The following is a 12,251-nucleotide window of genomic DNA, read 5'->3' as shown; positions in this document are numbered from 1 at the left end:
AGGGACCATGGGACGGCTCCAGAGTGTCCAGCCTATCTTGCCCAGTCCTGGTTTCACAACCTGAGCAGCAAGCTAACCTACTCCGAATCTACTCTATGGTGGTCAGTACACATCAAAGCCAGTAGTTGAGTGGCTTTCGCATGTTATTAGCATATGCTTTGGTTGAACAGTTGACCAGACACTTCACATATTAGGTTCTCATCACATATGGATACCCTCCATTTCTCCTCAGCTAACAGTAATGGAGCATCTAGCTTTATCTCCAGCTCCATGGGATTTCTAGATATAGTCACCTATACTTTGAAAATGGGCCTGAGCCAGGAGTGTGGAAACTCGGGGAAACAATCCTAAAGCATCAAAGCAGCAGGAGATAGCAATCAGCAAATGCTCTAAAGTAGTCTGAAGAGTATGCCAATAAAGTAGGTAGGTCGTACAAATGGGAGGAATGATAGGGTTTATGTTCCAATCTCTAAACAGGACCTCATGTGTTTTCTGTTCATCTAAAGCAGGGGTCCTCAAACTTTTTAAAGTGGGGGCCAGATCACGGTCCCTCAGAGAGCTGGAGGGCCGGACTATATGAACTACTAATTCCTACTGTAACACCTCGGCTGCGCTCACTGCCCAAAAAACCTGGCGGGCAGGATCAGACTCCCCTGGGGGCTGCATGTGGCCCACGGGCCGTAGTTTGAAGACCCCTGATCTAAAGGAATGGACTCCATAAAAAAAGCAAATAAAACTTTTTTCTTTTTTTATTTCCACAACCCAACTTCCCTTTTCCCCAGGAACATAATTGACCTGGGCCATCAAAGCACAGGACAAAAGCTGATAAATGACACAAAGCAAAGGGTTACTAGAAAAATACACCCCAGGCACTCCTAGGGACCTAAACCCTGCTCCCCATCAGAGCTCATCAAATGAAACAAGACATGAGAGGATGGAAATAAGAACCTCCGCTGAACAAAGGGGAAAGGAGTCACAGTGAAGAGGGTAGGGTGTGGTTTGGGGAAGGGTAAGAATAATTTATGGAGGGGTGTAGGGGGGATAATGGTATGTGGTTTCAATCATGTCTACCACTCCAGATCTCACTGAAACTAGATTCTGGCCAGTCTGTGGAGGTAGAAATTGGGATAGAAGAAAGTTTAGAGTCCTTCCTTTCCCAGTGGAGATGGTTCTTTATTACCCAGCTCTACCTTTTGCCCAGCCTGCCTCCCCTCAAAAAACCTCCAAATTCCATAAACTTCCATTAGAAAATGGAATTGGAATAGGGATAGTCATGTCTTGCCAAAATCCTCAAGCCTGGGAACTGATGTGAAGATTGAAAAGCAGGGATGGATAAAGAGAAGTTAATAAAATTAGATATTCCCTCCCCTACTCAAACTTGGTCCCTGGGTGGACAGGAAGGGAAGACTAGGCAGCTGATAGCAGAGACCCATGCAGGTGAGGCAGAGCTGGAGGCCAGAAAGGTTCTTAGGCTCCTATAGGGGAAACCGGGGGTCAAGGAAGAGCAGAAAGCAATGCAGAAAACTTAGGGAGCCTTTAGCCCCAAAACTTGGGCCACCCTCCACCACCACCCGCCCCACCAGTGCTGACCAGAGGGGCCCCAGCGGGTGGTAGGCTGATCAAGGGCACAGCTTAATTCGGGTACCCTTGGAGAACACCCGGAAGAAAGGGAAGACACGCTCGCCCAGAAAGGCAGCCGAGAAGGTGTGCACGTGTGCCAGAGTCTCTGCGTTGTAGAAGCCCAGGCGCCCAGCCTCATAGTCCAGGTACACTCCGAAGCGCCGTGGTTTCTCGCTTGGGCTCAGCAGTGTCTGCTCCGTTGAGCTCTGTGCCTGGTAACGTTTGCCATTGGTGCCCACACACCACACTTCCCTCTGGAGCAGGGGCTGCTGGGGTAGATGGAGACGGCGGCGGCGGTGGTGATGGCGCGAGGAAGAACTGGCATCCCCGATGCCCAGAGAGGAACCCCCAGAGCCCACCTTTTCCTTATGATGGGTTGATTCTCGGGCAGCACCCACAGCCCAGCCCCGCCGTCCACCCACCTCTACCTCCCAGTAGTGCCGGCCAGAGCGGAAGCCCTGGGCCCCCAGTACGCAGCAGTCAGCTGAGAAGCACTTGGAATGGTCAGCAACCTTCTGCCGCCGTTCTGCCAGGCGGACCCCCCGGCGATCAGGAGACAGCATCAGGGCCGGGTGAGCCGTGTCGGGGTCCAGTGTCAGGTCCACTTGTGGGAAGAGGACAAATTCACCAGGGATGGGTCCACTGTTGCCCATCAGCAGCCAACTCCAAGGTTCAGCCTTTCCTAATGCCCTCCCCCCATTCACCTTCTGGACCCCAGCAGTCCTTAGTGTCCCACCCCTTCCTAAAGGCCAGGATCAAGTTCCTCTAGGTTCTAACACTTTCCCTATTCTTGTTTCCAGGACACTGGACAGGTCTTCCCTCTGGCCCTGGCTCTTCTTGCCAGCACTCTCCCCAACACCTACCTGAGCTAGGACAGCAGTCTTGGCTTGAAGCCCCAGATGGCCTACCTGTAGTCTGCTCCATCTCAGCCCCCAATCTTCCCTCAGAACCTACTCTCAGGTCTGTGAAGGTAAAGGCAAAGGAAGGTCGCACAGGTGACCTCCCTACCTCGAGCAGCCTGACAGAACATCCGGCTCATTTTCCTCACGATGGCGTCTGTCAGGAAGTCATGGCTATGGGGTTGACACGGGTCAGGGGACCAGATCTCTGGGGGCTGCAGCTGTATCTCTTCACACCTGGAGGAAGGGGACCAGGCAGGGGGGGGGACCATGATATTCCCAGGGGAAGGAGAGGAGGAGAGGGGCAGGATAGCCAAAAGGGGATGGGGAACCAGATGCCACTAGATTACAAAGAATAATGGGTGAGAACACACCTATTGAAAGTCTCCTTGATGTCCTGGGAATAACAGAAACACAAAGAAGGAGAGGGAGAAAGACAAAGAGAAAGTCAGCTGTGCAGGGATGGCTCCTTTCTCCCTGCCTGATTCTAGCCATAAAGACTGAACATAAACAGGGAGTGAGAAAAAGCACTTCAAGGCCTTCAATAAACATGCATCCGTCTCACTCATCTTTGTGCCTCAGCACACATAGCTCATCTCTTCCTGCTGTGAGCCTAGGAATAGAATTTTCAACCCGGTAAACTAATTTTCACAATATGACTTGGTTATCTCTTTCAGAATGTCACTGCCAAAAATTCTTTCCTCAACTCTCATTTAAAACCCTCCTACAACTGAAACTCCTTTATTTTCATTAGGTATAATCTCACACACCACATTTTACAATAACTCTTGTCTTCAGCCTCAAAAGACCTTTAGGTCTTCAGAAGAAATCCCTGTGGATTCATCCCAGTTTAAAAAAAAAAAAGCTGCTATGGACAGGTGTCAAACACAGGGTGCTGGGGAGCAGACAGAGAAGTGGACCCTGCTCACCTGGAGCAGCCGCAGGCCCCCCTGCTGGCTCCGTTCCTGGGCCTCGTTCAGCAGGCGGCTCAGCTGGGCAGCCTGCTCAGCCAGAAGACTGGCCGCTGCTCCCGCCCGGCCCAGCTGGGCTTCGTGCATCTCTCGAAGGCGCCGCTCCAGCCCTGCCTGCTCTTCAGCCAGAAACCTTGTCAGCCGTCCAAACTCTGAGGCCACAGCTGCCAGCTCTGACTTCATCTGGCTCTGGGATGATGCAAAGGGGATGGTGGATACCACCTCAACACACAGAAACATAAACCTCCAATTTGGCAACTCTTGCCCCTCAATCCAAGGCAAAGGAGCCCCATATCCCAAATGGAAAGAGGCATCTGTCCCCTTTCCCACTCCCAGCCTTACCAGGCATCACTGGTCCGAAACTCACCCGCCTCTGCTTGCTATGCTTCTCTCTACCTTGGCTGCCCAACTTGACTCATTTTAGGTCTAAGTTTTACTATCTCCTAAGAGAAGCCTTCCCTCCCTCCATATCTAAATCAGGACCACCCCCATAAATCAATGTCTCTTCATGGCATAGCTCTCAACTAGAAATGTTGTGTTAACATTGGAGTACCCTTTAACATCTTTTCTCTCGCTACACCATAAACTCTTTGCTACAGGATCCTTGCGCCCTGGCATAGTGCCAACCATGGAATAGGTGCTTGGTAAGAACTTATGAAATGAATAAATAAAAAATCAGTAATCAAGCCAAAACCAGTTTGGCTCAGTGGATAGAGCGTCGGCCTGCGGACTGAAAGGTCCAGGTTCAATTCCAGTCAAAGGTAAGTACCTTGGTTGAGGGCACATCCCCAGTAAGGGATGTGCAAGAGGCAGCTGATCGAAGATTCTCATCGATGTTTTTAACTCTCTATCCCTCTCTCTTCCTCTCTGTAAAAAATCAATAAAATATATATTTTTTAAAAATATGTAGGTACTTCTATTATAAGAGAAAATGTCTGTCCACTTCCACCCATTTGCTGAGCTGGGCAATCCCAGATGGTGGACAGGCTTTTGCCCATGTATTATCAGCTAGAGACGTTCCTGGGACAAAGAGTGATAGGCAGAGGGGGGAAGAAAGTCCTGAATGGCCAAATGGGTGAAGTGAACAGTTAGTTTCTCTGTGTCCAATGACTCATTCTTACTTCTCTGCACACCAGGAGCACAAGAGACTCAATTTGAACAACAAGCTGGAGGCAAGACCAACTCCCAGACCTAGATCCCACCACTTGGTGCAAGGCAGCCACCAGCAGCAGAGTCCCTAAATCTGGGAATGTATATAAAGTGTAGGTGGCAACAAGCACAGACAGGCCCTGGGAAGTGGCAAGGTCCTGCCACCAGCCAGGGTGGCAGGCACAGAAGAGATGGGGGAAGAGGTCTGACAGGAGGGATGTCTCAGACCAGGTATCTGAAGCTCAGCATCAGGCCATTCCAGTGCCTAGTGGCCTTATAAAAACAGACGGGATAAGGGGTGGTAATTGGGGGGGAAATAACTAAAATACTCATTGGGGAGAGGTGAGAACTGATGAAAAAAGGCTGAGAAACTGGACTAGAGGATATTGGGTCTCTGCAATCCTAACATTCACTAATTCATCTCCTCCACTGGCCCCCTCCCATGCTCAGGGCTGCTCTGCCTACCCCCTGCCACCTATCCTGGGATCTGGGGCTTCTGATGGCTGCTTTATGGATTTTGGCTTGCCTCCTTCTGCCCTCTGCTACCCAGTGTGATGGGCACAGCATGGTGGGACAATGGCTCTGGAGTTAAATGTCCTGAGTGGTAAGCCTGCTCTGTGGCCTTGAGCCAGACACCCAATCTCCCCAAGCCAGGCCTCCTGCCATTTTGGAATCTGGGAATGTATATAACTCATCACCCTCTAAGGCCCCTCTCTCCTCAGGACCCTAGGAGGGTGTCTACCTCTCCCCCAGGCTTTAGCTGCCCCTCTTCAGGAGATCTCGTCACCACTGTGCGAGTGGGCAGCCCATCCTCCCTGCCCTGACCACAGAGCCAGTCAGCCTGTCAAGGACATTCACCCACCTTCAACTCTGTCACCCGCCTCTCCTCCTTGGCTTTCATCTTCTGCACAGCCTCCAGGTGCTTCCTTAGAGGTTCCACATGCCCCTGCAGTTTGGCCTGAAGGAACAGTAAGAGGAAGGCTAATGGCCTGGGCTGGAGAAGCACCTGCTCTTCCCCCAGCCTCCCTGCAGTGGGTTTGGTCTCAGAGCCTGATCCCCATCCCAGTTATCAAATGAGCATCATCCTCCCATCCTCCTCTTCCTTCTCTTCAGATAACGGCAAAGGCTCCAACCCTCCACCTGCACTCATGTCCACAGCCCTGGATGCGTTTTCTAAAGGTGGGATCCTGACTAGAGAGCCCCACACTCCGGTGGAGTGTGCCTGGTTGAGCACCTCATCACACAAAGTCCTCCCGTCTGAATGTTCCTGTCTGTGGTCCCGGCCCCTCATAGCAACCTTCCTCATTACTTTCATCTCTAAGTGCTTTTCTGATTATTTTCATGTGATAAAAAAAAACCAGTCGTTCACCACCACTTGCGAAGTATGAGACTCTAACTGCCTCGACATTTCTAGCCTACTCCTTCTACAGTCTTAGTTTGAGCCATATTTTGTCTTTTTCTGGCTTTATAATGCTTCCCAGGCACTGTAATCATTGTAAGTTCACCTGCCTTTCCCAGGACAGGGGCTCTTGGGGACAGGGTCGCCACTTTAATTTCTGTGTTTCTCCCTGTCCTTCTGCTTTCTCTTCCACTCAATCAGTTGCTGAATGAAAACCAAAACCCTCTCCTCCTACTTAGCCTTCACAACAACTATGCACTTAAGCTCTGTGTTCCAATCATCTGTACCAGTCTTTTTCTTTAAAGGACTGATAGAGACCAAAATGGGTGAGATTAACCCAAACTATTTATTTCCTTTTTTATGTCTTCTTCATTTATCCCTCCTTTTCCTTTAGGGGTAACACAGGGCAGAAAAGCTCAAGCCTAGACTCCAATCTGATCCTAAATGCAGCCAAGTGTCCTGAAGCAAGCCATGATTCCAGTTTTCTCATCTTAAAATGGGAATTGGGAATAGTAGAACCTACCCCTTGGGTAGTATGCTTAGTACAGTGACTGGTATATAGCAACAGATCAGTAAATGTCACCTAGTGTTCCCTACCTAGGCCTTAAGCTGCCAATGAAAACATGACAATGACCCTTGAATTACAGACATTACTGACTCAGGGTACAAAAGGTCATTGTTCTTGTTGTCTATTTTAATATATTTTTATTGATTTCAGAGAGGAAGGGAGAGGGAGACAGAAACAGAAACATCAATGATGGAATCATTGATCGGCTCGGCTGCCTCCTGCACACCCCACTGGGGATAGGAGCCTGCAACCTGGGCATGTGCCCTGACCAGGAATCGAATTGTGACCTCCTAGTTCACACTCAACCACTGAGCCATGCCAGTGAGGCCAAAAGGCCATAGTTGCAGATAGTGTTGCAGACAAAAATCATAATAATAATAAGATTACAATCGATCCATAACATGAAAACAGCATAAACTACACAAAATTTTGCCTTTTGATATCACTTTCCACTTATGTCCAGTAGTGTCAATAATTTCAATTCTATTAATACAGAATTTACGATGCTTAAATTTTCCACTTAGTATTTTTCCTAAATTGTTGACTAAAAATTCATAAGCAGAAATCCAGAGTACTATGTAAGAAAAATTTTTAAGGACCTTTAACTTTTCTGGAGCGTTATTTATACAGCATTTGTATGTTACTACCTACTCAATAAAGAAATATTTCTACAACACAATGCCAAGCCAGTGCTAGTCAGTGTATGTATCCAAACAAAACAAACTACTTGTCTGTAAAATAGCCTATAACTTAGAAAGGGAATCACTCAAATTAGTTCAATATAATAAAACTTATGTATTGACATTTGCTGATCAGTTACTGTCCAATTATTTGTGTCTATGTGACCTCCCCAAATTGCAGAGCCTACTGGAGTGGAATTCAATAGATGTGGTTAACACAAATTAAAATCCAGCTTCAGAAACTCTTCAGAAGTCCTACCAGGGAAGCGTGAAAAAAGGATGGAATGCTCATGGATATTCCACCCTGGGATCCAGTTAACCAAGTTGGCTACACATTGTTTAGAATTAACTAGGAACTGAGGGGATATAAAAAAGAACAACAAAAAGAGCTAGCAACTTCCCCTAATATTGCATGGCCTAAAAGGCAGGTGAGCCCTCAGTGGATAGAGCGTCAGGACTGAAAGGTCCCAGGTTCGATTCCAGTCAAGGGCATGTACCTTGGTTTTCGGGCACTTCCCCAGAAGGAGGTGTGCAAGAGGCAGCTGATGGATGTTTCTCTCTCATCAGTGTTTCTTTTGGAACTCTCTATCCCTCTCCTTTCCTCTCTGTAAAAAAACAATTAAAATATATTAAAAAAAAAAAAAAGCAGGTGATATTACTAATGCAATGAGTTCCATCACAGCTGTGCTTCCTAAAGATAGTCTCCCATCACTGATTCAGAATCTCTAGTGGTAAAGTTCACTCTATTGAAAATACTCACTACCCTGTTTCCCCAAAAATAAGACAGTGTCTTATATTAATGTTTTCTCCCAAAGTTGTGCTAGGTCTTATTTTCAGGGGATGTCTTATCTTTCCATGCGCTAGGTCTTATTTTCAGAGGATGTCTTATTTTCGGGGAAACACGGTAGTAATTTAGCCAATCAGCCAGGTTTGACAATCACTGTGTGGAAGGAATAGTTAACCTGTCATGAAGGGATCTTGGTTTGTCTTAGCTATACGACTTATAGCTGAGAAAGTTCTAAACTCACTATTCTAAAATCAGGGCAACAATAATACTTAAATGGTAACCTCATAGGAATCAGGAGATATGAAAACACAAGTCATAAAACAAAAAAGTTCTGGGCCAATCACATAGAAGCTACCTTCTCCTCTTCCCCATCCCACTGCTTCAAACACAACCGGGCCTTCTCTAAGTAGTGATATTTGTGCTGGCTGTCTCACAGCCAACTCTCCTTTACCAATGTCCAAAAAGAGGATCAAAAGTAGGGGGCAAGATATTAAGCAAAATAGACTCAAACTCCAAGATGAAGTTGTATGTCAGAAAAGTCAAACAAACAAGACATCCAAATAGTAGTGACCTTGTTAACAGTATAGACCAGGGTGGGGGGATGGGGTAAGGATAGGGGAGTAGGTCATAACCAAGTCCATCACTTACTAGCAGCTGTGTGGCCCTGTGTATATTACTTAAATCTCTCTGACTCTGTTTCCCGATCTGTAAAATGGGAATAGAAACCATATCAAACTCACAGGGTTGTTTTGAGTTTTAAATGAGACAGTCCATGAAAAATGCTTAGTATAAATATACTGGAGTACACAGTATATGTTTAATAAATATTAACTTTTAATCCTGAAGAAAATAAAATTCAAAGACATTCAGAAACTTAAGTCTCTCCCTTTTTTCTGAATTCCCAGGAAAGGTAAGAAGTTCTGGCCAGTACGTCACAATGCTGCAGTTGAAGCATAAGTCCTCAAGGGAAGAACCAAGCCATATCAGTCCTGATGGGTGGAGAACCTATCAGAAGGCAAATTCAGAGCCTCTGAGTCTGATGCTAGGAGTTATGTGCCTACTCCTCAGAGCCCTTCTTGTTCCTTGAGGCCCCATCTCCAGGGGTCTCAATCAAGGAGAGACTTAAGGTCACCCAAAGGAAAATGAGATTGGTAAAGCCCTAGGGGCCTGTCACCTGCACTTCTATACTTAGGGACTGTGAAAGTGAGAAAGAGCGGTGGTTCCCCCCCACCCCCTCCCCGGGAGACACAGCCCAATGATATGGCATCACCAGCTTTGCCCAATTTCCTTTGAGAAAGCCAATCCACCTGGTCTTCACTATGTCTACTTTGTCTGTGCACTGGAACCTTCTCCCTCTAACCCTGGTGACAAGGAGAATCACCTCGCCATTACCGGAGATTCTCGGCGGGAGGGGGGGGGGGGATTTCCTTTTCCCAGCTCCTAACTTCCTCTCCTCCCCCACTAAACTCCCATCTTCCACTTCTCTCACCTTGTACTCCTGCACCACCTCCTCCAATGGCACCACGCTGTGCTGCTTGTGGCTCCTGGATTCTCGGCACACCACACAGATGGCCTCTTCGTCCACTTCACAGAAGAGCTTCAGGGCCTCTTGGTGTTTGGGACAAATGCCCTGCTCATTCCCACGGCTCCCCCGACCAGGTGCTGGGTGCATCTGCCGGATCACCTGGACCATGTTGGCCAGCTGCAGGTTGGGGCGGAAGCTTCTCCTGGGAAAGCTCTTTCGGCATTGGGGGCAGGTGAAGCACCTCCGAGGGGCTGGAGGCGGGGGAAGTGATGTGACAGGGTCTAGCTCCTCCTCATCCTCCTCCAGCACTTCTTCTTCGTCCTCCTCCATCTCCAAGTAGTAGTCCGGGTCTTCCTCCTCCATGTCAAAGTAGTAGTCCTGGTCGTCCTCCTCCTCCATGTCCAAGTAGTAGTCCGGGTCTTCCTCCTCCTCCTCCTCCTCCCACACGTTGTCCATGTTATCCCTGTTGGACCCGCCCATGCCACCGGTCCAGAACACACCTTCCTCTTCCTCCTCAACCTCCTCCTCCAAGTCGCCCTCATAGTCTTCATCCCTCATGGGGGTGTCCCAGCCCCCACCGGCCCCCACAGCCTCCACTTCCTCCTCCCCTCCTCCATTCTCCTCCACCTCCTCCCGGTCTAACTCGTCCCTGTCCTCCTCATCCTCCCCTCCCCACAGCTGGGTTACACACACTCGGCAGAAGTTGTGCCCGCAGCCGATGGACACGGGGTCCGTGAAGTAATCGAGGCAGATGGCGCACACCGCCTCCTCCTGCAGGGTCTGCACAGGATTGGGTGCCATGGCAACGGCAGCCATCTTAGTGTCCACTCAGCCAGCGTAAAAGGTAGGGAGCTGAGAGGGGTCTAGCCTCTCAGACACCCTGACGACCCGGCCCCACCCCCAGCCCTGTCTCTCCACACCTTGCCTCAAGCGCAGGTAGACAAATGTTCTCCCGACAACTCACCCTCCACACAGTCCCCTTCTCCCAGGCTACAAGCGTGCTGCTGCCACGGGAGAGGACACATCTGAGCGCCACTGCCAAGCCCGTCAGGCAGCCCTGAGTGCAAATCTGCCCCCAACGCTCTCCGGGCCTCCTCATAAACCCCCGCCCCTCCTCACTTCCTGGCTCCGCCCCCTCACTTCCGTTCTCCCTCCCAATACTTCCGGTTCTGCCAAGCCACTTTAACTAGCGAGTTCCTTCCGCGATCGCGCAATGCTCCCTTCCCGCCCCGAGGCGGACGACAGGAAACGATGAGACGCTCTAGCATCCACTCAGGAAGAGAGCGGGAGGGCTAGGACGATGGAGGTCCACATCTCTATGGTGCGGGGGAGTGAGCAACACGGAGAAACAGAAAGACCGGCCACTCCCAGCCCCCACCACTGGGGATAAATTTCGGGAAAAGACGGAACCCTCTGTGGCCGTCCGCTGTCTGTGCTACGACCGCGTCAGCCGCGCCATCCTACCGGCCGGGCACCAAAGACTGCAGCAAGCACTGCTCACAGCTGATGCCGGAAGCAGAGGGGCGGGCCCCAGGGAGCGTCCTAAAGTATTTCCGGCCTTTCTAGGCAGAGGACTTTGGAGTTTGAGGACTCGGTGCGTCCCTCGGTGACCATCACGGGGCGGGGTCTGAGGCAGTGTAGTGGGTGGCACCAGAGACTTCCCCACCTCTGCACTCCAGTGGCATTTCCACACCCATTTCGAAACTGCCGTGCCGGGACCGGTTTGGCTCAATGGATAGAGCATCGGCTTGGGGACTGAAGGGTCCCGGGTTCGATTCCGGTCAAGGGCATGTACCTTGGTTGCGGGCGCATCCCCAATAGGGGGTGTGCAAGAGGCAGCTGATCGATGACTCTCCCTCATCGATGTTTCTAACTCTCTATCTCCCTCCCTTCCTCTCTGTATAAAATCAATTAAAAATATATTAAAAAAAAAAAAAAAAAGAAAGAAAGAAATTGCCGTCTGGTCGCCTCGCATTATTAGAGGAACTTTCCTAACTGCACCCCAGTAAAAGGATAGTGAGTGGCAAGTCATTGCATGCACATTCACATGATGGAGCACTTGACTGTAGTGTAAAAAGGCGTGGCCGTCAACAAGCTAATTTTTTGTTTGTTTGTTTGTTTTTGAGAGAGAGAGAAAGAATACGTTTATTAAAGCTGGGGACAGTGAAACAAGGAAGGGCTAAGGTTAGAAGCAACAAGTGCTCTGCTTTGGCTTTCCAGAAATGCTATGGGAAATAAGTGAGCCAAGGCGGGGATGCTGTCAGCTCCCTGCGGAGTCAAAGGAAAAGGGACCTTGGGGCAGGTTCAAGGCGGTTAGCTCGGCGCCCATTGCTCTCCTGACTTCAAATGGTCTGGTAAGGACCCATGGAGTTTACGAGGTGCAGGCTGGGGAGAAGAGAAGGAATAGGCGCGGGCGAGCTCCGGGAGGGAGCGTGCACTTCAATACGTATAAAGTGAAAAAAAAAGCAAGGCCCCCAACTGTGTAGAGCACATGTGTCAAACACAAGGCCCGCGGGCCAAATCCAGCCCGCCAGGCCTTGCAATGTGGCCCGCACCGCGCTGTCATCACTGCACTCCGCTGTCAGTTTATGACATTGTAAGTTTATGACTGTTCAGTAAACCATTCGGCCCGCGATTTAGGCTGGATTTTAGA

At 49.5% G+C, this 12,251-nt stretch overlaps 1 protein-coding gene across 4 annotated transcripts; it reads right to left on the bottom strand.

The window, feature by feature from the left end:
- Positions 1 to 733: 733 nt before the first annotated feature.
- Positions 734 to 11,125, bottom strand: TRIM41 (tripartite motif containing 41). 4 transcript variants are annotated; one of them, XM_084885224.1, is made up of 7 exons: positions 9,563 to 11,125; positions 8,722 to 8,778; positions 5,502 to 5,597; positions 3,449 to 3,712; positions 2,894 to 2,916; positions 2,629 to 2,756; positions 734 to 2,224 (listed from the first exon to the last, which is right to left on the bottom strand). In XM_084885224.1, the coding sequence occupies exons 1-7, from the start codon at positions 10,412 to 10,414 to the stop codon at positions 1,620 to 1,622; spliced, it is 2,025 nt and encodes a 674-aa protein (XP_084741350.1). In that variant the 5' UTR covers positions 10,415 to 11,125; the 3' UTR covers positions 734 to 1,619. The 4 variants fall into 4 exon arrangements, with proteins under 4 accessions (XP_084741350.1, XP_084741351.1, XP_084741352.1 ...); XM_084885225.1 differs by having other exon boundaries at positions 3,449 to 3,679; positions 9,563 to 11,124; XM_084885226.1 differs by lacking the exon at positions 8,722 to 8,778 and having other exon boundaries at positions 9,563 to 11,124.
- Between the last annotated feature and the right edge of the window lie 1,126 nt (positions 11,126 to 12,251).

Source organism: Pipistrellus hanaki (assembly GCF_964339955.1).
Source record: "Pipistrellus hanaki genome assembly, chromosome: 5".
Lineage (NCBI taxonomy): Eukaryota > Metazoa > Chordata > Mammalia > Chiroptera > Vespertilionidae > Pipistrellus > Pipistrellus hanaki.
This window is presented reverse-complemented; position numbering and strand designations above follow the sequence as displayed.